This window comes from Mustela nivalis (genome assembly GCF_964662115.1).
Source record: "Mustela nivalis genome assembly, chromosome: X".
Lineage (NCBI taxonomy): Eukaryota > Metazoa > Chordata > Mammalia > Carnivora > Mustelidae > Mustela > Mustela nivalis.
The window spans coordinates 68,767,851-68,794,123 of NC_139040.1; the positions used below are offsets into that span (position 1 = coordinate 68,767,851).

The 26,273-nt window shown below is 48.0% G+C and overlaps 1 protein-coding gene across 7 annotated transcripts in view; it reads right to left on the bottom strand.

The window, feature by feature from the left end:
* Nucleotides 1-2,205: 2,205 nt before the first annotated feature.
* The window catches only part of DLG3 (discs large MAGUK scaffold protein 3), a 53,296-nt gene continuing 29,228 nt past the window's right edge, over nucleotides 2,206-26,273 (bottom strand). For 4 of the 7 annotated variants that reach the window (XM_082716169.1, XM_082716172.1, XM_082716170.1 and 1 more), the window contains 10 exons: nucleotides 13,754-13,930; nucleotides 13,471-13,546; nucleotides 12,554-12,653; nucleotides 8,880-8,921; nucleotides 7,533-7,583; nucleotides 6,803-6,904; nucleotides 6,057-6,229; nucleotides 5,527-5,636; nucleotides 4,797-4,888; nucleotides 2,206-3,323 (listed from right to left, as the gene is read on the bottom strand). In XM_082716169.1, coding sequence (XP_082572295.1) covers nucleotides 3,217-3,323; nucleotides 4,797-4,888; nucleotides 5,527-5,636; nucleotides 6,057-6,229; nucleotides 6,803-6,904; nucleotides 7,533-7,583; nucleotides 8,880-8,921; nucleotides 12,554-12,653; nucleotides 13,471-13,546; nucleotides 13,754-13,930 — 1,030 coding nt within the window. In that variant the 3' untranslated portion in view covers nucleotides 2,206-3,216. Of the gene's footprint in view, nucleotides 3,324-4,796; nucleotides 4,889-5,526; nucleotides 5,637-6,056; nucleotides 6,230-6,802; nucleotides 6,905-7,532; nucleotides 7,584-8,879; nucleotides 8,922-10,634; nucleotides 10,681-12,553; nucleotides 12,654-13,470; nucleotides 13,547-13,753; nucleotides 13,931-26,273 lie in introns of all 7 variants that reach the window. The other 3 variants (XM_082716167.1, XM_082716168.1, XM_082716166.1) reach the window with 3 other exon arrangements.

The window sequence follows — 26,273 nt, forward strand, 5'->3', positions numbered from 1 at the left end:
GGCCCTGGCAGAGAGGGGGCGGCGTGTCTACCTTGGGTGTTTCTGAGCTGCTCAGTGTCTCCCCCCTGGGGCCGAATTTTCTTCAGCTGAGCCTCCCCTAGGAGGAAGAGCAGCTGTCGACAGACTGAGCCTCAACAGGGTGGGGTGACAGGCCTGGCTCTTTGTTTCCTCTGCACTTGGCAGCTGGAGTCCCTTAAGCCTTCAAGGAGCATTTTGGGGACTCCTTTTTGTCGGGCAGCCTTCTCACAAATGAGAGAACATGTCAAAGGAAGAGCCCTGCGAACTGTAAAGCACCACAAACTGGAGGAGTCTCCCTCCTGTGGCTTGGCCGCACACATCACGGCTTCTGATGAATGGTCGCTCTTGACTGCAGTCACAGAGGTGGCTCACCGGGCTGTTCTGCAGAAGTTTCGGTGCCGTCAGCCAGGTTGCGCGTGCCTGCTCTGGAGTGCCTCTCTTCAGAGGGCCTGCCACCCGCTCTACCAGCTGGGTCCTACCCTGGGCCCATCTCCACTCTCGTTTTCCCGAGCTCTCAAAGGTTTCTAGAAATGCTGGGAGCCAGTAGGCCAGCTTTTTCTTGCTGTTATTTGTCACTCAGGGCCCCGCTGCTAGCTTGGCCCCTGCTTTCTCCTCAACAAACATCTTTGCCGTGGCAGGTGTCTCCCATCTTGTGTACCTTTTGGGAAAATGTCAGCATTTTGCCACGGAGAATATGGACACGCCTCACACCCGGTTGGTGCTGTGAGGCAGTGTTCGTGGGCCGCAGTGGAAGCCCAAGCATATAGCTTTCACAAAGGACCCAGCACAACCACAGTGATCTGGAAGCATTCAAAACACCTGACTCAGTCTGTGGATGGTCACTAAGTAGTCTTGTGAAGATTTTACTTATTTTTGAGAAAGCGCGTGGGTGAGGGCAAGTGGAGGGGTGAGGAGAGGGGGAAGAAGCAGAGGGGCAAAGGGACAAGCAGACTGTGCTGAGCGTGGAGCCCAACGCAGGGCCCGACCTCGTGACCGTGAGATCACAACCTGAGCCGAAATCAACAGTTGGATACTTCACCGACTGAGCCACCCAGGCGACCCTGAGCAGAGTCTTTTGGATCTCCAAGGTTGGAGACCTTCCCACGGCTCTGTGCCTACCTCCCTTCTCGACCCCATGAAGAAAGTCTCTGAGCCACACACAGTTCATTGCAACTATCGTTTATTAAAAAATATATGTCTCCTTGGAAGGAACACTGGTAAACCAACTAGTGTCATGCTTACTTTGAATCTCAATCTCCTTCACTCGGAGGGGCAGAGGGTTGAGCATTACTCAGAGTACATCTGAGAAATGACACTCCCCACTCACCCCCTCCTCACCAGAGTCGCCATCAGCCATCACATCATCCCTCTTTGCCTTCAATCCAGTGTACTGCCCAGGTAAAGCTGCTGCCCTTTCTTTCCCCTCATTCTGGGCCCCACGCTGTATAGTTAGCCTCATTGTGCTAGTAGGAGAACTGTTAACAGATTTCCTAAGTTTGGCTGGTAGCACTCTGAGCGTCTTGGACATGGCATCGTTCACACCAGTCACAATGCCACAGGCTGGGAAACCGGCCAGGCAGATCCACGCTCTTCTCCCATGTTGTACCCACCATGGGGCAAGGGAGGCGCGGGGGTGGGGGGCGGCCACAAAAGAGCCTGGTGGGGGTGGGGCAGGGCCTGAGCCACACCTACCCCCCCCCCCCCCGCCATGCTCGTGGTCAGAGAAAAACCAACTGGTCTCACCAGAAAGGGACTCTTAGCTCTGCAGGTAACTTGGACGGCCCGAGTCTACTCCCTTCTCAAAGCCACAGTAAGCTACCAGCTGTTGGTGTGGGCGCTGGGGGAGGGCGTATGGAGCAGCTGCAGAAAAAAACCAAATCCAACTTCTCATCACATGGCTGGCTAGGCCCACGGCACTCCCACCGTTCCAGCGCCGAGCTGGCAAGGGACTCCCTGTCCCCGTTGGTGGGGACCCACAGAGGGGCCTCAGGGGAAGCGGGCACACCCCTGGCTGTGAGTGAGGGCCCCTGCCTCCCCTCCGCGGAAAGGCTGGCGGCTCCGGGCATACCCACGGTCACAAGGCCCGGCTCCTCCACAATGTCATGAGCCTTTCAAACCCTTGCCAAATTGGAGTCTACGCATTCACTTAAATAGTAAAAGTAAAATTTGGAATAATGAAAAGGCTGACACGGTAGCACAACATGGTTTTGGTTTAACAGCAGCTTAAAAATGAACAAAAAGGAAACCTCTCATGCAGACACATCAGGTGGCAGGAAACAATAGGCAATGTCATCGGGAGCACTGTTGGCCATTCTCTCCCTTTCCATCCCCCTGGACTAACTGTGCGGGCGGCAGGTGGCAGCTGCCTCAGGATCCCTTCTCCCAGCTTCTCACCCCCCAGAGCCGAGGCCCTCCCGCTGACCCCACCCTAGAGAAAACCTCAGCTTTCGAGAGAATGACCAGAAACAAGTGCCCTTGGTACAGTAATTACTACCACTTTCAATCCCTCCCCAACCAGTTGGGATAGAAGATGCCATCTGATTGGAATATGAAAATTAAAGCATTTCTCTAATAACACAGTACCATTGATGAAGTCTCCATAGATTTTCTAGTCCAAATGTGTGTGAATATATATATATTATATGAGAGTGTATAATATATATATATAATAATTTCTATATATTTTATATAAATTACATATATATATCTATATATAAATAAGATACTTTCTGTCGCCATACGTTGCACCGTTCAGCGCTGCGTGAAAGCAGCGGGAGAGGCAGAAATGCCTGGGAGCCTCTCGGCACACGGCACACGAAGCTTGCTTCACAAGCCGCGCAGCTGTCCGGAGCCTGGCTTTCCAGCAGTCCTCCTCTCGTCTCTTCGCTTCTGCTTGGTTTTTATGAAAACAATGACTCTGATGGATTTGCTCCTGTGCTAGCGCTTGGGAAAGGTCCATGCAGGAATGGGCACAGTCACATGATGAGTGAGATGGCATCATCCCAAAAAATAAACTAAAACCAAATGAAAATTTAAAAAAACAAAACAGGACTAGAAAACTCAATTTTGGGGACATATCTAAAAAAGGGGACAAGAACAGTAGTCATTTGTTCTCCTGGTGGGGACAGGAATGAAGAGGGAGGAGGGAAGAGGGACTTGATGTCTTCTGTTCACAAGAGAGTGCTTGGTGGGGATTCTTCAGAGTTTCTCAGGGGATGGGACCCAAATGTAGTGCCCAGACTGGTCCTCGATGATTTGTTTGATCTTGTTATAAATCTCTTCCAGTGAGTCACCCTGTACAATGGCTAAAGTAAAGAGGAAAAGAGAACTCTTACTGTGCTCCACAGCACCGTCAACCCTGCAGTCTAGCCTGCCCTGGCAGCCCCCAGCCCCAACTCCGCCTGGCAGAGACCCCGCACGGCCTAGGGCAACGACGGAAGACGGTAGGTGCTCTAAGCCCAGGGCTCAGTGTCATCTTGCCGAGACAGTAAGACTAAGTGGCAACGAACGAGAAAATGGATTGTTCAGAAAATGTTTACTGAGCACCCACTAGATTTCAGACCTCACAGCTCATGTTGCTCTTGGCAGCCGTGAGGCCAACAGCTGGTCATTGTAAACAGGCTCAGTAGAAGATTTGGAAAATCCCAGTTATCCAAAGAACCAAAAGAAACAGTTTCTAGTGAGAGGCAGTGCTCCTGGGGCCATTGCATCCACTCTATGTCAGAGGTTGGTCAGGAAAACTAGGACAGAGACTAACAGTAAAGGGAGCTCCAAAACCCAAGGTCTGAGAGTACAGCTATGCACCCTCTTCCTGCTTCACCTGGTGGTGCTGCCAGTTGGGGTTTCCTCAGCACCAACCTGCACAGAAATGTCACTGTGCTTTATCTTTTTTTTTTTTCAGTTTTTTTCTTTAAACTCTTAATTAGTTAACCTGTAAGGGGATATTGGTTTCAGGAGTAGAACTGAGTGATTCATCACTTACATACAACAACCAGTGCTCATCCCAACAAGTGCCCCCTCATGCCCTTCCCCCATCCAGCCCCACCCCCCATCTCTCTCCCTGTGATTGTAAAGGCAAGCAACATATTGCAGGGCGCCTGGGTGGCTCAGTCGGTTAAGCATCTGCCTTCAGCTCAGGTCATGATCCTGGTCCTCAGGTCCTGGGATCAAGTCCCATGTCGGATCCCTGCTCTGCAGGGAGTCTGCTTCTCCCTGTGCCCCTCCCCAACTCGCTCTTGCAATCTCTCTCTTTCTCACTCTCTCTCTCAAATAAATAAATAAAATCTTTTTTAAAAAAATAAGAGAAAAGAAAAGGTAACCAACATATTACAGAGAAACCTTAACAACCTTTTAGGAACTGACCTCAAACAGATGGCCATACGCACACACACACTGACAGATAACTTGAACACCCCCCTGAAAAATCATCATCATCAACCACCATAGATTTGGCACCTAAAACACCCAAAACCGAGGACTACACTGTGGGGAGGAGTTGGGAGGGAGAGAAGCAAAGTAACACAGGGAGCCTCTGATCTGGTAGGGACATGAAGACAAGATGAACAAAATGATCCATGGAAGCAGCTGGTGGTGTGGTCGAGACTACAGACTGGCTAAACTCCTCTAGCTGGATGGAAGGAACTTGAATATTTTGCAAAGGCCTGACCTGCAAAGCATCCAGACACTCTGGACGGTGCCAGGTACCTAAGTCTTTTGGAGACACTTACAGGTGTCAGGCTGGTCCTATGTTACCAGAGCCAGGCAGCAGGGCTTCTTACCTGTGAAGTATTCTCCAAACTCCTGCTCCAGTTTCATGGCTTTGTCAAAGATCTTATTTGCTTGTTCGTATGTCTGCCGTCGGTTCATCTCCCTGACGAAGACAGAGAAGAAAAATGGTATCAAATTGGATTCTATGTGTGCCTTTGTTTTGTTTTTGAGAGACAGTGCACAAACTGGGGGTGGGAGGGGCCAGGGGAAGAGGGAGAGAGAATCTTTTGTTCTAAAGATTTATTGATTTATTTTAGAGAGCACAAAGGCAGGGGGAAGGCCAGATGGAGAATCTCCAGCAGACTCCCCACTAAGCACGGAACCTGAAGTAGGGCTCAAAGTGGGGCTCAAAGTGGGGCTCGATCTCATGACCCTGGGACTGCAACCTGAGCTGAAACCAACAGTAGGATGCTCAACCGTTGGAGCCACCCAGGCAGCCTCTGGATGCTACGTTTTGATTACCATAAAGGATTGCTCCCAAGCTCCCTGAAAATCCACTCAGCTGCCCTCTGAAAGCAGCAGTGGCCCATGGCTCAACATCTTCCCCAAACCTGGCAGGTTTAAAAGCACGACCGGAATACAGGTTCGGGCACTCACATCAGAAGGAGCCCTCAGAGTGGATGCAGACCTGCCTTAGAGCTTCCATGGCATCTTACCCCTGCCCAACAACTCAGTTTATTTTCTTGTTCCTTTCCAGGGCCCTCTCCTAGCTGGGAGTGTCTGAGACTCGCAAATACTCACATAAGTGCTTCAATGGACTTGGGCTTGATGAAAATGGCAATAGGGTAAAGTTGTGCTTGCTGCAGCCTCTTGATAGCATTGCCGGAAACATCTAAGATGCAGTGCTTGCCCTGAAAAGGCAAAGACTTGTTATCAGCCCACCCGGTCCCTGTCTACCCAGCCCCAAGCACTTACCCAGTGGCAACACAAACATCTGCCTGGTCGGGGGCAGTGGTGGGCACCCAGGGCCACCCAGAGAGGCCTAGAAGATTCTACCACTGAGGCACCCAGGCCCCACATTTTGCTCCGCCTAGCCAGAAAAGGCCATATCTGCAGAGGGGTCACCAGTCCCATCGGTGACATGCTGGGGTGAGCTGCATGGAGGAGACACAGCTATCTCCATCCAGGGGGTGAGAACATGCAGAGCCAATGTGCTGTGTGGTTGTGGGCCCCGTGCCGGAAGGAGCCAAACCCTAACGGAATGTGAGCAGGAACATTTCAGTTTTTCCTTTGACAGTTATATTTAGCAAGGCCATCTCCTCTCTTCTTACCCTCTCTGCAACTGCCCGCACTGACTGGATGCTGGTCCCATAGAGATTATCGTTAAATTGGCCTGCTTCAATGAACTTGTTGTCCTGAATATCCTTCTCCATCTGTTCTCGGGAGACCACAAAGTGGTAGTCTTGTCCATCCACCTCATTATCACGCCGAGGCCGAGTGGTATCTGGAGGAAGAAAAGAAATGCTCTGTGACCCCAGGACAACGACCTGCCCCAGGCCAAAAGAGATGACCTGTTCCTCTCTCACCTGGGCCTCAGGGCCACTCCAATATTTTCCAAGTGAGTGGGCAGATGTCGGGGAGAGTAGCTGGAAAGAAGCGTGTCTTGCCTACTTCTCTTGTAACCACCAGGGCTCACACACGGAGCTATTTGCTTTAGTTTAAACTAAACCAGAGAGGTAGGGTTTCCTGGGCCAAAACCTGGCAGAAGATGCCAAATGAGGCACGGGAGCCAGTGAACAAGCTGTCCATGGGGCTGTGCCAACACCACTTGGGCCAGGCACCCCATTCGCCCAATCCTTCCTGACCATCACTACTCAAAACTTCTCTCCAAGAGAGGAAGCAGGCCAGCCTCATGGCTTAGGCCTCCCAGCCCCAACAGCCTTGTGGGAAAATCTTCCAGAGCAGCAGACCCTGTTCCCAGAGAACCCGAGCACCTGGCCCCAGAGCCTTTCCATGAAACATCTGAGTAATCATTCCCGGCACACTCACACCTCCCTTCCAAAACCCGGGCTCTTACGTGGTACACAGGAGCCAAATTTATGCGGGAACTCCGAGATCAGGTCATCGTTGACTCTGTCCTTCATCGGGCCCAGGATGATCACAGGCCTTGCATAGTGAACTGGAGAAAGAGAGCATGGAGGTCATGAGGGAGGCCTCCCACCTGACGGCCTCTTCCATCTCCACGCCTGCCTGGAACACTGAGGCTCTGCAGCCACCACTCAGACAGGGCAGAGTGTCCGTGGCTAGTCCCTGGCTTTTAACTACAAAGACACCAAAGAGCCTTTAATCTGAAAATACCTCAGTCCAAGGCAAGTCTGAAATCCGAAGCATCTCCCCTTCCAACAGATTCAGGAGCAATCTCTGTACGGGCACCAGCAGCTAAGCAAGGTTTTTTTTTTTTTTTCTCCCTGAGAACCCACTACAGGGAGGGACTGGGACCTTTCTTTTGGCAACAGTCACACCCACTGAGATGGACCCTTGCCCTCTTTGTCAACCCGTCCTCTGCTCTGGAAGGCACCGCAGCAGAAAAAAAGGTATGGTGAGGGGTGCACACTGGGTTTCCTTTCCCCTTTTCTATGACACAAGGAAGACACGGGCAAGAAGGAGCTGCCAGGGGTCCCCACATGAGGCAAGCCCCGCCCTCCTGCTCCCGAGTGCTCTTCCTTGTGCTGACACAGCCCACCACTATACTGGGCCCTGTGGTCATGAAACCAGCTCCAAGGCAAGACTCTCAGAAGGGGACTTACTTTCTTGCCGTGTCACTGGCTCATAGGACAAAATCGCATCCTCTTGTCCTTCTGCAACAAAAAAGGGAGACACGTTAGCACTTTGTAATTGGCTTCCCTGCATCCTGGACCCCCTACAGCATTCACCTCACCCCCACCTCTGTCAGAAAACAGCTTTGTCAGGTGGTACTTGCTACCACCTGCCTTGTGGGCCTGTCTGCTACCCATCAGCAAGAAAGCACGGGAAGCTGTTCACCACCCCTGGGATGGGAGTCAGGAGTCCTCTTGTTCAGCAAAACATAGCTGACCAAAGGGACATGACCCAGAAGCCATGAAGCCTCCACCAAAGACCACCCCCATTTCTTAGGAACTGTTCTTGTAGTCAGTAGTCAACTGTGCTCAATTACGCTCTTGCTCTGGTAAGAACCACAGGGATGCTTCAACTGGATGATAAATGCTGCCCATGTCCCCTAATCTGCAGGCAGGGGAGTCAGGGCACTAATGAATGCTAACTTGCTCTTTTAAGGGTCTGTCTATCCCCCCTGCACTGAGGAAATACCCAGATCAGTGGCTCAAGGCTGGGCTAAGGTCCCGAGGCCCCTCGAAGAGCAATGCCAAGCCCCGCTTTCTCATGGTAGACCTCCATACACCCTAGTGATGATAAACTTTTCCTAAAATAGTCACCAAGCCACTTGGTTCTGGGTGTCTGGGTGCCATGGGGCTGATGGCAGTGCCGGGGAAGGCAACAGTATTTGCATCAAGCCCCAGGATGCTCGTTCATAGGCTTCCTCTGAGCCTAAGACTCGTGGGCAGACTGTACAAAGACCTCTAGCCACAGCTCCTGAGAGGCCACGTGGGGTTCCACCTGTGGCTTCTCTGGCTTGGTCACGGGATCTCAGAAAGAAAACTGGGCAGTTACCAGGTTGCTTAACCCAGCAAAAGGACAAAGACACTGAGCCTTGACCCAGGAGGTCCTAGAGACCTGCAAAGGCAATTCAGGACAACATCCCACAGGAGCCACTTGTCTTTTGGTCTCTAAGCAAATCTGTAAAACTGGCAGCATTTATAACCCAGGAGGCCCCACGGCAGGGATTTCCTCAGTGGCACCTCACCCTTCCCAGGGCCCCTGGGACGGCATTAGGTCGGGTCCTGGCCAGAAGTGCAGGCCTTATACTCTCCTTTAATTCATGGCCTAAATCCCACCCCATCAGGACAGAATGGCCACAGCATTTCCAGGATCTCAAAGTGTACATTGCTAAACGAAGCACTAGCCTCTGAACAGAAATGGCAGCCATGCAACGCTGGAATGAGGATGGCTGGGACACATGGTAGAGCTACACAACATGGGGGAGAATGACACACACTTACTGGAACTGCTTTCGCTGTCACTGGTGTTGGATGTCACTCCCTCTGCAAGCCAACAAGAAAGAGACTCCAATTCAGAACACACCACTGAGAGGTCACACGCGGCACAAAACTCAAATCCTCCAGGAGGCAAGACCCTGAACTGCCAAGCAAACCAGGCCACAGGAGGCCTGCCACATCCGGGCTACCAACTGGGAGGCAGAGCGCCAGTCCTGAGCCCCTGGCCATATCATACTCGTCCCCAGAGCCCTCTTGGTCCGCCAAGTCCCTCCCGATACACTACAAGCCTTCCATTCTTCAGCAGCATCCTCTTCATCTGAATCAAAAGAACTGACCTGGAGTGTTTCCAAATCCTATCTCAAAATGCATCTCCCAAGGCTAATGACTGGAAAGGAAAGGCAGCAACAGCAGCAAAGAGAAGTCCCCTCCCCCAGACAGAGCCCCTGAAGGACAGAGTTATGTGGTGCTCCAGAACTAAGAGGCTAAACACAGGGAGGCTGAGCTGTCACCGGGGACTGAGGCTCTGACCGTTTGGTGGGACCAACAGCCCTCCTGCTACCACTATCATCTAGCCTCCTCCTCCTCCTTCCTAGCTTGGCCTCCGTGGTGAGAGAGGATGCACCTTCATCCACAATCAGAGAGACCACAGAGACCAGAAACACGGAATGCTGGGAGGCCAAGACAACCGTCCAGTCTCAGACCGCTGGGACACTCGGCATCTGAGTGTGGGCATGGCCACCATGCTCAAAGGAGACACAAGGTGCAATATGGCCCAAAAAAGGGCCACTGCTCCCAAGAGGACAGGCAAATGAAAATGAAACATGAACACAACAAACAATGGACAGAGACACTGCTTGTTTCAGCCAAGATGACACTGTTCCAGACTCTGATATGCTGTGGCCCCGTAGGAAGGACTGGATGAGTCGCCATCCCAGGCGAGTTCCTGAACAATCCCCTGAGGAAGCTCCTTTCCCTTCATGCCTTTATTATTTATTGAAGGAGAGTATATGCTCACAGAACCTGCCCGGCACAGCCACGTGTACATGCCCCTCCATGCACAGAGGGGCTGCTAAGGTGCCATCCTCTTGGTCCCTTCATTTTCCACTCTAGAATTATTTTCTAGAGAGGACAGGTCAGAGTTTGCCCGAGATAAGGCACTAGATATATATGTACATATATATGTCCATAGGTGCCGCTGAGACCCCCACCAGCTCGGCGCCTTAGAGATGCTCCATGGAAAGCCAGCCCATGGCTATTTCCTGAGGCCCATGGGCCTGCTGGGATGTCCCAGATGCATGATGGGTAAAGGGCTTCACAGTACTCTTGTCCCTAGTTAGAGAAACCAAAACAGCTCATTCTTAAGCCCAGTTCTTTAGTGCTGTGTCACTAGGAGAAGCAGCCAACCAGCCGGTACCCCTCACCTCAACAACAGGCTAGAGATGAGCTGAGTGGTCACCCCTGGAGAAGTACTTCTTTCCCACCTCATTTCTAAGGTGGGGGGCCAAGATGGATCCCCACCCCTTCAAGGTACAAAAGGAAAACACAGACGTGAATGATAGGCTTTTATTAAGGTACCAGGGATCCAGAGCAAAAGTGTGACATTCAGAGCCACTTGTTCCTTCTCCTGCTACGGTGTCAGAGTCCTGACAACATTGTCCTCCCCTCACCCTTTGCCCTCACCCACGTTCCCTACACCCCCAACCCCAGCATGTCCACTCATGCCAGAAATACAGTTAGTGGTGTGTAAGTTTGACTTACTCAGGTTCTTTGCTCCATAATAATCGTCACTTAACCCAGGGAAGTCCTGATTTCACAGACAGCAAGGACAAAGAGAGAGGGAAAGAGGGAGGGAGGGAGGGGAGGGAGGGAGGGAGGGAGGAAAAGAATTGGGACAAAAGAGGAAATAGAGAAAAAAGACATGGGGAAGGAAGAATACAGAGCCAGGTAAGCATTAGTGACAGAAGTATGAAATACTATGAAGACCTATAATTATAGTGAGGTTAAGATTTTTGCTATAGAAAGAACACCCCAGAACAGATAAGATACAGGTACTTCATACTGCCAAACTTGCTGCCATAGGGCCTTGGAGCAGACTACCTTTCTGAGGTAGTCTACAGTCTATAGCCCAACAGGACAGAACAGGTAGACTGTTCCATCTGTTCCAAGGCTCAGAGTACCTGCTTTGGCTGAATTTGTACTTACAGAGCCCAGGTCTCTGCTCTGTCCATGTAATCGCCATTTCCCTCTGAGGGTGCACCAAAGACCAGGCAGAATTATCATCATCCCAAGGAGCTTTTGCCTAATAGTGACTCACTCTGTCCAGAGCCTTCAGGGAAAGCTTCGTGCAGTGTCAGGTATGGCCTTCAAATCTGGCCTGAGTTGTGCAGACCACAGGGGATGAGCTCACCTTCTGAAGAATAAGCACTGGGTGGTTTTAACTCTCATCCAACAGGCATCCCCTGTCCCTCAGGCCACCCAACGGCAAACCCTCCCCAGGCTAGATAGAGCACAGAGGTTTGGAGGCTGACCCGGTGAACTGCGGTGACCTCCCTTCAGACCGTCTCCCACTGCACTGCTCACAAGCAGAACCCACGGCAGCTTGTGCTTCTTACTGGGCTACCCAGGATTATGGCCCATCACCCCCATCTGCATGAAGGCACCCTTGGATTGACTAGCTACCACTCTAGACAGTGATGACCTACGTAGACCATGACCATACATCAGGCTCGCCTAGACAAAGTCAGTCCCCCGCCAGTCCCAACAGCCCAAGACCCCACGGCCCCTCCTTACAAGGCGGCAGAGGAAAGGCTTACAATTCAGCAGGATGATTAATATATGAGAAGTGTCACACCAGCTTGACCTGGTGTTTAAGGTGAGGGCCAGAGCAGTTAATTTCTGAGGCATATGGTATAAAATATGAACATTTCTCAGGATTCACAACATTGGCTCTGAAAAGTCAGCTTATGGCCTTTCCTACCATTTGCTGTTTTTCAATAAATCTTTCTTTAGACAATGTTGAGTAATCCCCCTTCCACGTTAATTCCTTTAGGCAGAAAGGATTTTATTTTGAAGGCTGGCTCTGTATCTGGGATGACAGGGAGTCTGCTGGAGCCGGGAGGACATCCTGGGTGCCTACGCACGTGCATGTAATTCAGGAAGCAGGTCCGACTAGGTCTCCAGGGAAGAAAATGCTCTTCTCTTAACACAGATGAGTAAAGTTAAGGGAAAGAAAACACAGGAGGAAGAAGCCAGGAGAGCAACACTGAGTCCCTAGACCTGGTTCTCTTGAAAAACCATTCTTCTAAAACTGCTACTGGGGCTGAGAACTGATGATGACCCCAGCAGAGCTTTGTCTGGCACCCCCAACACCAGTGCCAGGGATGCCCTGGTAGCCAGCCTTGGAACTAGTTAGTCCTTAGAACCTCCAACATTCTTTCGGAGTGAGCAGCTGGATAAGAGAGACCCACTGTCTCCCTGTGCAGACCAATCTCTACACTGACTCTAAATAAACAAGGATGCACGTGCATACACACATGCACCCACGCACACATGGACAGACGGACACACACACACACACACACACACACTTTCCCCATCTTCTCAGAAAGGGAGGTGCAACTGAGGAAGAGAGGGCAGGGCTGTGGACAGTCTGCTCTCTGTACCCTGCTGCTACTTACGTTCCTGTATGCTGCTCTCCTGGGCCATGTTTTCTTTGCTCTTGTAAAATGGAAACTTTCGAGAGAGGCGGAAACTCTTTTTACGTTTCGTTTTGATCGACTGTGAAAGAACATGAAGATGGAGGGGAAGGACAGAAGAAAAAAAAACAGAACAATGGATTTTAAAGCATGCAAGAAAAACTAAAATGGAGACAATGGTGAGCTAAATAAAAGACCATCTCTCACAAATGGAATCTATGAGATTAAATGAAAGTTGATGTAAGAGGAAAATCATGTTTACAGAAAAATGTTGTAGGGATGTTAGAGGTTTCTACCTAATCCAGACTCACAGCATTCATTGGCACTTTCTAAAGGACAAAGGTCATTGGAGCCTCCTGGACACATGCCCTAAGGTGCCACTGATACACACAGAGTCATCTACTCCGTGTCTCTCTTCCCTCTAGCACTCCAGAAGTTCTTTGGCCTGCAAAGCTCATAGAAGAAAAGGGGTGAATGACTGAGCCCTCATGTCTCACTGGTCTGAAGGGAGGTGGTCAGAGCTCTGAGGCCAGCCTTCCTCGCTGGGTAACAAGGCCAGGTTCTGCTCAGAGTCTCCACAGCTCTGACAGGGTCTGCGGCCAGGGAGATAACCACAAATGGCTTCAGGTACCCGGAACAAGTCAGCCTTTCCAGACAGTCCAACTCCAACACATCTTCAAGAGCCAGTAACCCAGGGGGAAGGAGTACAGACTGGACACAGAGTTTCAGTGCCCTCTCTCTGCTTTCTGAAAAGCAGCCAGTGTTCTGATAGGACAGAGTCAGCCCTCTGAAAAAGAGATATTCTGTTGTGCTCCCCAGTTCTCTTAGCCAGCAGACAGACTCCAAGCTTCTTACTCCTCTTCACATATTGGCTGACTTCCTTGGGGATCCCCACTTACCCTGTTAGACTCAATCATCCCCGTCCTGGCATGGAACTTCACGGTTTTCAATCGAGCTCTTTCTTTCTTTTCCACCCTGTTTTGGAGTCAGAAAGGAGTCCTGTTACTCACCACCAGTGCATGGTCTCAGCAGCCCCCTTTTGGCTCCCTGAGTCATAACTATGTCTTCAGCACCAATTCCACTGAAAAGGAATTGCTCTCAAGCAACTTACAGTCTAATAGATACAGAAGAAAGCAATACCAGGAAGAGGGCAAGGAAGGCCTCAGGATCATGACCACTCACCTCTTCTTACTGGGGATCACACCGATTTGCTCGCTCTCTCCATGCGGTGTCACCAGTCTCGCCTGCCACCACTCATCATCAGAAGCATTAATGACGTGCAGAATGTCACCATAAGAGAAGCTGAGCCCCTGGCTTGGCAGGCAGCTGTCCCGAGTTCTATCATAATCAAACAGGGCCCTGAAACACACAGGGAAAGATGAAGTCATCATCCTAACCCTAAATGCCAGGAGCCTGGCACTCTGGAAAGGATGGCAGAGGAAGGCCAACCCAAAGAGTCAGCATGGACCCAGAAGCCTCAGAGCAGACCAGAGGGAATTCTCCAGGAGACTGTATCCTTCCTTCAGTCTAGATGTTACAGATATGTGCCTCTTCTCAAAGAAACATCCCACTTTCCCAAAAAGGGAAGTAAGAGAAAATCTTTCATGAGTCCCAATGCCTGTAAGCTTCTATCTAGGTACAAAGTAGAGATCCGAAGTAGAACACTCAACAGTCCTCCCCCACACCCACATCCCAGGGAAACAAGTTAGCTCTACCAAAGGGTTTCCTCAGTTTACAAACGTATCTTCAAAAAGTAGTTGAAGGCAGGGCATAAAAATATGAACTACAGTCTCAAACAATGAATGGTAAATGCTTGCAGAGACCCAAAAGAGAAAAGGACCCTGTGTGCTGGGACAACGAAAGAAAAAGCTAAGGCTGACATTCACCCACACAATAATAAAGTTGAAAGGATGCTTTAAAGAAGGCTCTGAGTTTAATCTCTCATCTTACATGGAGGGAGAGGGAGGTTCAGGGAGGAAGAGTAATGGGACCCAGATCACACACCTACCTAACCTAGGACAGTGGCCAGGTCCTCTGACCAGCCATGCAGAGTAGAGTAATAAAGAAGGTGGGAAAAGGCAGGAAGGGAACTATAACATACAGGCTTGAGAAAAAGGAGGGAGGGGCCCAGCTTGGCTGTAGCTGCGAGTCCTAGGATAGGAGGTTGGAAATAAAGGTCTGGGGCAAATTTTGGAAGGCCCTGAATATAGCAGTAGCCCCTGAAGATTTGAGAGTAGGGAAGCGACATATATACCCTCATATACAATGGGATGATCATGTGGAGTGGGATGGGGTGGATTTGAAGGCAAATTTAAAGCACAACTACAAGCTCAAATCCTGAAGGATCCATCGCTGACTCTGGCTCTGGTGAAGCTGGCACTTCGCACCAGAGCTCCATGCTTCAGGGAAGAAACTCACCTGCATAAAAGTGTCTACTGTCCTCATCCACCGGATCTCTGCTCAGAGTCACTGCGAATGGGTGATTTCAGCGAGAAGTTTGTGTTTTTCTACTCGCCATCGAGGCTCTCTTTTTTACATTCTCTGTTAACACCTTTGTACACACAGCTCAGTGCATTTCCCAGAACTAGTTCCAAGACTTAGGCTTCTACCTGCAGTTCAGTGGTCTGTGGCTGGGCTGGAAGCTGCAGAGTAAAACCCACTATTTCCCCACATGCAGGCCCAAATGAAATACAGAAGGCAGTAAAAGTGTGCAGAGTGAAATTTCCACCTACTTTCCAAATTTCTTAAAACAGGAGTCTTAAGAAATCACTATCAAATTATTTGAAAATCCAAATACCCAAACTCTGAATAAAGCCCTTTATCTCCCTCAATTTATACACTCGAAGCAGTAAGGAGGGAGGCCGGGCCAGCAGATCAAGGAGACACTCTGCCCAAGAGGTTTTTTCCTGGCTCCGCGTCACAGGATCACATCTGAATGCATTTGCCCGGCATTTGAAATGGAGTTTCCTAAAGCAAGGAAGGCATTCTGTAGAATGTTCCTACAAACACGGGCATGGTGAAGACCTTATTCAAAGTGACAATAAGAAACACTCAATGTCATTCTGGGCTTCAAAGATTAAAACAAATGTAGTAAGGAAAAGAACAGAACTTAGATTAAGCACAAATTAGTTTGGGGAGGGAAGATGGAAGATGTTAAAATGAATTAGGAGATTAGGATGAGGCTGTAAACACTGGAAGGGAGAGCTTACTGATGATAATCCAGGAACAGATTCTAGAACTTTGCAGAACCATGTCTGACCTTTGCCAACAGCAGTAAGAAGCTGCAGCACATATGATCAAGTTAATATAAACACGTCTTCTGGATGTCAGGAAGCCAATTATTGGTCATTTTTTAAACATCTGAGGTTGAAATGAAACTAACATGCTAGGTCACTTCCAAGAGGAATTTCATATCCCTTACTGTACTAAGACACATGTGCCATGAGCTAAGTAACGACGAGGTGAGCAGCGAACACCACACGCCGGCAGCGGGGCCGTCTGCCTTGCCTTTACCCACAGGCACAGGGACCTTTTATAACTTTTCTTTCAAAAATACAAGTCAACATAAAAACAAACTGCTTTCAAATTTTTGTGCTGTCTCTTTTCTTCTCTAACACATTTTGAAATCACTGCTTCTTCTTGCTATTTGTTGATTACTTTTTATTTTTACATTTTAGACATTAGATACTGGTTTTCTTTATTTCTTTTTCTTTTTTTTAATTTATTTGAGAGAGAGAGTGAGAAAGATCACAGAGGGAGAGGGGGAAACAGACTCCCCACAGAGCAGGGAGCCCAATGTGGAACTTGATCCCAGGACCTCGAGATCATGACCTGAGCCAAAGGCAGATGCTTAACTGACTGAGCCACCCAGGCGTCCCAGATTCACTGTTTCTTTCTGTTACAGCCAAAATATTTGAAAGCAGTTTCCTTTGTAGAGCCAGAAAAGAGGAGAATAGGAAAAGGACTAATTTTTTACTATGTTACTCTAGTATTTGAGATTTTATACTATTCCTATGCATTAAATTTCATTAAAAATTAAATTAATATAAGATCATTATGGATTCTTTGAAAAACGTGAAGTCTAAAACCAGAAAAATCACATTTACTATAACTCAGAACAGTTCTTCATATTGTTGGGATATTATATAACATTGTGTAATAAGTACACAGAAAACAGATTTCACTGAGATGAAGACATGGTGTATATGTACAATTTGGCAACCTTAGCTGTCATTGGAAATTATATCATTAATATTTCCCATATCATTGACTACTCATCAAAATTAATATTCTTAAAAGATGATACAATATCCTTAAGAATGCTTAAGGATATTCATTAATTAAACAAGTATTTTTGAGTATCTAATATGCTCAGGCACTCTTCTGGGTGTTTAAGGGGGACAAAAAAAGGAAAGCAGTACCTGGCTTGCGTCATTTACTTCTGGTAAGGAACATGTTTGGCTCTAAATTCCCCAGCAAACAAGGCCAAAAAAGGGCTGTTTCCCAATATAGAGTGGTCCCCAAGTTTATTTGGATTTTGTTTGATGGATTTGTGTGGATGAGGGACACTGAACAACCAAATAAAGCATGTTTTTAAACTATGATTTTGTTAAACACATAGCCACACATTTGAATTTGAAATGAAAGAAATGAATTTGAGATTCTGAACCATAACGTCGTTCTCAGTTGAGAATGTAAAATGAATGAACAAGAATTTCCTTTTCTATCAATCAGAACTACAAATGGAAAAAGAGCTTTGCAGGACATCAGAGCCTCAGAAGACTCTAAGTTTCCTTCCACCTCTGGCATTTCACGAGTTCAAGTCTTTCCTAGGTCTTCTCTGCCAGGTTAAACATACCCAATTCCCTCCTCAGTCCTGCCACTGTCATGATGGTGATTTCTTTTCCAAATCCACAATGTGGATTTTCTTTAAATCTATTTTCTTTCTTTGACTGCCAAAATTTTATTTGACTACAAGCTAGAAAACATCCTCAGAGATGACAGAGAGCAGGCCCAGAGGTGCACAGGGCCTCATCTAGAGTTGTGTGGTGGGTGACTCTCACACTGGGGCTCTTAAATCTCAAAAATTTCGTGAGGTCTAAGTCACAGTCACATTACAACCTCCCCCTAGAAAGCTAATTCCCACTTGGCTATGTCTTAAAAAATACCTTTCTCCCATTATTTAAACATTCACTTTGTCTACTTTGTGTGGGGCACTGTGTTCGATAGGTGGGAGACACAGAAGCAAGGTTAAATCTTGGCCTTGGAGTGTGCTGGCCAAGTATGTGGTATTGTAAGGCAGGAAGGCGAGATAAGCCAAGGCCTAAAGGCATTCAGAGAGAGCATAGGTCACACCTAACCCGGGGAAGCTATGAGGGAGGGGTTGACTTTTGAACTGGGCCTCAGCGAAGGTTCACGATTTCAAGAGAAACATGGGGAGATGCCCTTCTGGCTAGAAAGAACTGCGTAAGCAAAGGCTTGGACACAAGCAACCCAGGGTGTATAGTGGGGTCGGCAGCACCCATATTGGCTGTAGTGCGAGGGGCTTGGTCTGCAGTCCAGCTAAGGAGTTTGGCATTCGCTTGGTAGGCCTTGTGAGACCCGACTTCACAGCCTCGTCTTTTTTATCGTTACCAGCCTAAACTTTGATGTGGAAGGTACAATTAAAAGAGAACAAGGGGTGCCAGGCTGGCTCAAATGGTAGAGCACATGACTCTTCATCTCAGGGTTGTGAGTTCAAGCCCCACATTGGGCATAGGGTGAAAGAAAGGAAGAAAGGGAGGGAGGGAGAGAGAGTGAAAGAGAGGGAAGGGGGAAGAAGGAAGGAAGAAATTAAAAGAGAACAGGCTGAATAGTAAAACTGAAACCACCTTTCAAATGATGTATTTCATGTAATCAAAAAAAGTATGTAAATTAGACCTTAATGAATTTAAGGGGCACCTGGGTGGCACAGTTAGTTAAATGTCCAACTCTCGATTTCGGCTCAAGTCATGATCTCAGGGTCGTGAGATCAAGCCCCACTTGGGCTCCGTGCCCAGTGTGGAATCTGCTTCAGTTTCTCTCTCCCTCTGCCCCACACCACCCCGTCTCTCTCTCTCTCTCTCTCTCTCTCTCTCTCAAATAAATAAGTAAATGAGTCTTTAATATTTTTTTAAAAACTTTAACTTTGAAAAAGTATCGAAATCTTTAAGAAGCATGCTCAACTGTGGCCATCTAGCAGTGATGATCTCTCTTAGGAACAGCCTGACTGGCTCCTTGCTACAAATGCCTCAAGCTGGAACTGGTAAGAGGATGAAGGAGCACCTTTCTCCACAACATGGATATATCCTCCTATCCACCTTTTATCCTTAGGGCAAGCACTAGAGAAAATCAAGGCAGATACCATACCACACACACACCCCTTTTTTTTTTTCAGTGTTCCAAGATTCATTGTTTATGCACAACACCCAGTGCTCCATGCAATCCGTGCCCTCCTTAATACCCACCACCAGGCTCACCCATACCCCACGCCCTCCCCTCTAAAACCCTCAATTTGTTTCTCAGAGTCCACAGTGTCTCATGCTTCGTCTCCCCCTCCGATTTTCCCCAATTTACTTTTCCTTTCCTTCCCCTAATGTCCTCCATGTTATTCGTTATGCTCCACAAGTAAGTGAAACCATCTCTGTTTGACTTATTTCACTCAGCATAATCTCCTCCAGTCCAGTCCATGTTGATACAAAAGTTGGGTATTCATCCTTTCTGATGGAGGCATAATATTCCATTGTATACATGGTCCATTCATCTGTTGAAGGGCATCTTGGCTCTTTCCACAGTTTGGCTATTGTGGGCATACCATCCCTTTTAAATCCCTTTTAAATCAGACCAAACCACTGTCCTGAAATTGAAATCCTATACATGGAAGGCCCAGATGATACAGCAACAAAACTTTTCAACCTCTGACTTAAAAAAGTGAGCAGAAAAAAAGAAAGCCAATACCTGTCTCCAAACACCTGAAACCACATTGAACTTCTCTGGTACCTTGGTCCCACCCCATGTATGTGAGTTTATTGACAAGAAAGTGTGTTGGGAAACTAGAAGCCTCAGAAACCCCTTATTCTTTCTGCGTCTAGATAAAAAGAACTTCATGAAAGCCTCTGAGTTGACAACTGGTCAGTTCAGAGGGAAACACTATGTCAGGAGAGAACAAAGCTATGGAAATATTACCATCTACAGCCTAAGATCACAGTAAGTGGTCTACATAAAAGATTATTCTTCAACCCTGAATATGTTCCTCCTTGGTTATGGCCACGTGCCTCTGTGAAGCAAGGGAAAGCCAGATCTTGGGTTTTCCTGCAGATTCTTAATCATTATGGCCAGGCCAGAAAAACAACAACCTCTCTTGAAGCAGGACAAAGACTGGCCCAGAGGAAATGTGGCATGTAAAAACAAAGTGAAAGCGGGCAACGAAGCCGCCTTCTGGAGCCAAGTCACACCAGCAGGAAAAGCAGATGCTCACTTCCCAGGGTCTGCAGGTTGGGGTTCCTGAGCTAGGCTTCAGCATGGCAGCTTGAAATGCCACTGCCTATCTTCCTAAGGAAAAAGCACTGCCAAAGGTCTTGAAAGATATGTTGTGTAAGTGGTGACCTTTCAAACACAATCCCCTAAGAGCTGCATGCACCTGCCCACATAATACACGTGCCCTAGGGGACTTTGCCTAATCTTCCCTTCAGCTGGGACCTCATTGCCCCACCAGAATGCAGGAAGATAATCAGCTCCAAGTAAACAGATTACCAGGCCAAAGTCTCTGCAGTTCAGATCCTAAATTGTGCAGTTTGGGTCTAAAAGATCCAGAGAAATCAGAAGCACCTGGCACAGCCACCTCAGCGTCTTGGTGAACAGGAATGCAAAGAAAATGGCTACTACCAAGGAAACTGGTCAGGCAGGTTTCTCCAAGCAAAATAAACAAGAGTACTTCAGCCTCAAAGACCAGTGGCTGCTCCTGCTGTGCTCACCTAGTAGTTTGCCTACCCCTCTGCCCCCCTCTGCCCGTGGTGGCTCCGTATGGCCTGGGGAGGTGGGGGTGGGGGGGCTCTGTCCGTCCCCTCTCACCTGCATCAGCTCCCCTGAGTCCCACCCTTCTCTGTGACCCTGCTCACTCCAAATTTCTTTCTTCCAAATTCATACTATGTATACTAGTATACATACTAGTATGTATTCATACTAAAGCAATGGCCTTTCTTAATGTTTTCAATTTAAGGTTATTTAACTCTTGCAGTCTTAAAATCTTTTCGTAGTATATCATCAAAGGGAATCCCTTTGCAGACCAAGGCAGTGTCTAATGCTCATGAATGGTGGAGGAGATCAGGCTAGGAGAGTGGGGCACAAAACACCCTCCCAGATACTCTCCAGGTGCTGTGCCTTTCCCTCCCATGCCAGCTGGGATATAAGACACTGCTTTCTTCCTCTGGACAGTGCTATAGGCTGAATGGTTGTGTTCCACCAAAGCTCATACCTTGAGGCCCTAACCTTCCAGGTGATGGTATTTGGAGATGGACTGGGAGGTAATCAGGTTCACATAACATCTTGAGGGAGATAGTTCCCGTAAGAGAAGAGGCAGAAACAAGGAGAATCTCCCTCCCTCTCTCTCTCTCTCCTTGCATGTACCCAGGAAAGGTCAGGTGAGGACATAGCAAGAAGGTGGCCATCTACAGGCCAGGAAAGTTGCACGAGCAACACGCTCACCAGAACCTGAATCTACTGGACTTCCAAGTGTCCAAAACTGTGAGAAATAAACATCTGTTGTTTAAGCCACCCAGTCTATGGTACTTTGTTACAGCAGCCTGAGCTTCAGAATGTTCCAGATAAAAGGCACATATTATTTGAAAACTGAGCAGCCCCTCTCTTGGCTCGTCCATGTGAAGCATGCACTGAGAGTCATAAAGCAACAGTCACTCATCAGCTCTGGACCTTACTGAGAGAGCTAAAATTGCTAGCAGCTTCCGCAAAGCAACCTAAAAGCCCAAACTTGAGTACACAGGTTGATATAAGATGGGTCATCTCAAGAGGCACAAGTGCCCCTGATAGCAAGTCAGGTCTTTGTGGCTCTGTGCAGAAGGGAACATGGAGAACAAGGAAGGGCACTGTTGTCTTTAGTCTACTTCAAAGTCTCAGGCCTTTAAGGTCAGTTATGACATTAGACGGGCAGTCAAGGACCGACTGCCCCGCAGTGTATGAACACTTGGGGTCACAACACCTGTTGGGTCAGCTGAGGGGATTATAACCACGAGTCCAGGAATGCTCTTTGGAGAATGTGCTCTAGCAACAGGCAGTTCAAGAACCACTGATATAGAATAAATCTGCCCCACCCTCTGGTAGCCCGGAACACACAGAAATTGCTATTGCTTTTTAAGATGTATATTATTATCACCCCCAAATTCTGTCAGACAGTGAAGCCTGCCAGAATCACCTCACTGGCATTTTAATCCACTACTGAAACTCATTAATGAACAAGACAAAGTCAGGCTCTCCTAAGCACCATGCTGGGCTATAAGCACAGGACAGTTGCACAATTAATGTCTGCTTAATGATGAGACGGAGCCTTTTCTGGCCCTCTCTGATGATCAAGCCAATCTTTTTTTATTAAGATTTTATTTACTTTTTTGACAGAGAGAAACACAGTAAGAGAGGGACTACAAGGAGGGGGAGTGGCAGATGGAGAAGCAGGCTCCCTGCTGATCAGGGAGCCCCACGCGGGGCTTGATCCCAGGACTCTCAGATCCTGACCTGAGCTGAAGGCAGACCCTAACCAACTGAGTCACTTAGGTGCCCCCAAACCAATATTTCTGACACAGTTTCTGGAATGGAGACTACAGATGCCCCGACATGATTTCCTTCCTCAAGTGGGAAGCAGACCGGAATGGTAGATGGCCAGCTGGGAGGCCAGGACTCCCCAAAGGTCTGCCTGATGTTGTCCTGTGGCTGTAAAGAATGTACCCAGCGTGACCAGAAGAGACTTGTAAACGTTCATTCTACAAATATACTCTCAGGCCTCTTGGCAGCCTTTGGAGAACAAGGTCATTCGTTCATTCATTCAAGAAACAGACAAAATAAAAAGAACAAACAAGTTTAGAACTTGGAGGGTCCATGGAACTCTCACCTACCCTGTGTCTTTTCGTACTCCCTTCACATCAGAATGACCTGAATTAAACACCCCAACCACCCTGGTCCTGAGCAAGAGGCTCAAGAGAGGCCTACTTCTGTGAACTTTTCCAGTGTGGAGGGCAAATTCACTAGCAGAGCAAAAGCCGTAGTGTGGGCAGAAAGATGGGCTCCACTCATCCTACGTATTAAAGGATCTACACCATTGAAGAGATGAGGCTACTGTGGTGAAGGCTGGGGAAGGCCTTTCCATTAAGTCACTAGTGATCTTAAAACCAAATCACATTCTCCAAACACTGCAATCTTTCCTTCTTTCCCGTTCCTGGCTCCCCTGCTCTGCAAACCCCATCTCCTCTCTCCTGTTAGTACAGCTGCAGCTCCCTAGGGCTCCAACTGCTATAGGCTCCGTGACACTATCAGAGAGTGCTGCTTGCTTGGCAACCCATGCACACCAGAGAATAATAGACACTTGGGAGAAGGGAAGGGAGAAGAAACATATCAGAGGGGAAACAACAGCTAAAAGAATCAGAGGTAAAACCCCAACCGAAAAGGTCTCTTTTCATTCAAACCACCTGCTGCGCAGTGTCTTCTGTATAGCTGGCAAGCTGCAGAAGGGCAGGACCCACATCCGCTGCTTCCTTGAATCTACCTCCATCACCATGCCCTGAGTCTCCGCTCTGTGCTTTCCTGATTTCCACATAATCCGAGCTACCGTAAGTGTCATGTTATGTTGTTCAAGGGAAACAGAAATAAATAGCTACTGTGAATAACAACTGGTTATTCCCGAGTGTTCTGATTGCTTGTTAAAAAAAAAAAAAAAAAAAGAATACATTTCCCCAAACCCATTGACTCCAAAGCGATAAAAGAGGATCCTGGGGGGCGCCTGGGTGGCTCAGTAGGTTAAAGCCTCTGCCTTCGGCTCAGGCCATGATCCCAGAGTCCTGGGATTGAGCCCCTCATCGGGCTCTCTGCTCAGCAAGGAGCCCGCTTCCCCCTCTTTCTCTGCCTTCCTCTGCCTACTTGTGATCTCTGTCAAATAAATAAATAAAATCTTTAAAAAAGGCTATAAAGAAAATAAAGGACTTTAACCACAGTTTAAAGAGGGTCACAAAGCCCCTAATGCATAGATGTTCCCTGTTTGTTTCCCTTTATCCTGAAGACCTCAAAGAACTACTGAAAACTTCTGATTAGATTATGACCAGATTGTTGCTTTAGCTTCAAGCCCCTTTTAAAACATCGAGGCAAATAGCAAATGGGTGCCCGGCCTCTCCTGAAACACCTCCAGTAACAGAAGATCAAATTTACTACCTCCAGAAGCAGTCCATTCCATTTTCAGACAGTCTTAATCATCAGCTCTTTTCTTCCTTCTGTGGAGCTCAGATCTGCCTTGTGTGACAGAACAAATCTAATCCCTTTTCCACATGATAGGGTGATGCAATTAACTTCAATAAGGAAATTGAGGAGCAGCAGGTGTGGGGGGGTTCAATTTTGAACACACTGCTTGTTTGAGGCGCTGGGAGTGCAGCTTCATGCACATGTTCAGCAAGTAGTTGATATGCGGGTCTGGGGTTCACTAAAGAGATCAGGGATGTCATTTATACAACAGGATCGCCATCTGTGAAAATAAATGACACTGCTATTTTGGGGGGCAGAGCTAATGAAAGATATCGAGGAATAGTTAGCAAGGTAGGAAGAGAGCCTTTAAGGAAGCAAGCAGGGAATTCATGGGAACAAATGTGGTGAAGAGGTCAGACCAATGGCAGAGAACCAGTGAACCAGTCATTGAATTTGATGACTAAGAGGTCACTGTGGGTCCCTGACAGAGTTGGGCTTCTGGTCCTCCAGAGCCTTCCGGAGTTGCTTGAAAACATACCACCATGCTGAAAAGCAGACACATACTTCCTTTCCTACTGAAAGAGAGGTGATTTGAAGACATAGCAGGAGCAAGTACAGATGACTCTACATTTCCCAACCTGGATTTAAGACGGGCTTCTCCAAATAGGGCTCCCAGGTGAAATGCTGCCTAGTACAATCCGTCCTGGATATGAACCACAGTATAGAGCTTTATTCTCCTGTGTTTAATACTGCGTTTGCCCAACTTACTGACTGCTGATTTTGCGCACAATACATTAACATCTCAGGGAACTATGGTTTCCTGGCACATAATTTGGCACATGTGGTGAACAGAAGAGAGACAATAGTTTAAGGGACTGCTGGTATCAAGGGAAGTTTTTTCTCTCTTCTTTTAAGAAGGAAGAAACTTGAATATGTTTACATGCTAACGAAAAGGAACCAAGTGCAGAATGAAAGAACACCAAACAGGCACGAAAGGGAACAGAGCAAGCCAGGCTCTGGTAGGGGGGTTAGCTTAGCAAAAGACCTCAGCTCACTGCTTTAGCCCCATAAAACACTTCCCTTGACTAGTCTAGTGATCACAAATGTTTGTTATTTGAAAGCATACTTATTTTCCTCAGAGGACACCAAAGTTATCTAGATAAGGTTAAGAGCAGATTATATAAACCATATAAATGGATTTACTAGAAACAGAGCACAGTGTTCACCCTCCTCCCCAGAGTCAGACGCAATGTATCCCATTCCCCAGGGCCAAGGAAGAGGGTGTTCCAGGTCTTCTAGGTCTTCGAGGTCAGGAGCTAATGCCCCACTTCCCCTACCCAGGCAGGGAGAGCTCTAGCACAGGATAGGTGGAGAGAGGAAATCTAAAAATAAAGCTCTCCGAAGAAACTGTCTTGCCTAAAGAGCAGCTTCCCACGCACCCTGGAGTGCCACATCTGCGGGGGCTGGCAGCATGGGAACGGAACAATCCTGACCAAGTCACTTAAGTATTACTCTTTTGCTGGGGGCAATAGCACATTTCTGCTTCCCCCCATCAGTGGCCTGGTGTCTAGGCTACAGAGCCAGAGCAAGGCCATAGTGATGGAAAACAGGAAACTGAAAAGATCACCAGTTGACTAGTACAGCCTTCCTCTAGCTCTCCTCCCTTCATAGCAGTAGATGAGCAGGGCAGAAGTTAAGAAAGCTGCTATTAGGGGCGCCTGGGTGGCTCAGTGGCTTGAGCCTCTGCCTTTGGCTTGGGTCATGATCTCAAGGTCCTGGGATCGAGACCCACATCAGGCTTCCTGCTCAGTAGGGAGCCTTCTTGTCCCTCTCTCTCTGCTACTTGTGACCTGTCTGTCAAATAAATAAATAAAATCTTTAAAAAAAAAGAAAAGAAAAGAAAGACAGCTCTTTTGAACAAAGAGTCAAGCTGAGTGTTCACTTTTTAAAAAAAAAAAGAACCATGAAGGGTTCTAGTGGGCTTCCTGGGCTTCCTGGGCTCCCTGGGCTTGGCTCCCTGTAGTTGGGCCAGGAACTACCCACTGAGGGAAAAGAAAATCAAGCACTGGGAGCCCAGCTGCACTTAGCATGTATGCTCACTGGCTATCCTCAAGTCCTACCACCAAGACAGAGCAGCTGTCCCACTGCCAGGCAGTTAGCAAATGTAGCCTTCCCTCCTAACCCCCCAGCAGGTATCAGAGGCCACTAGAGAAAGTCCAACCCAAGAGTT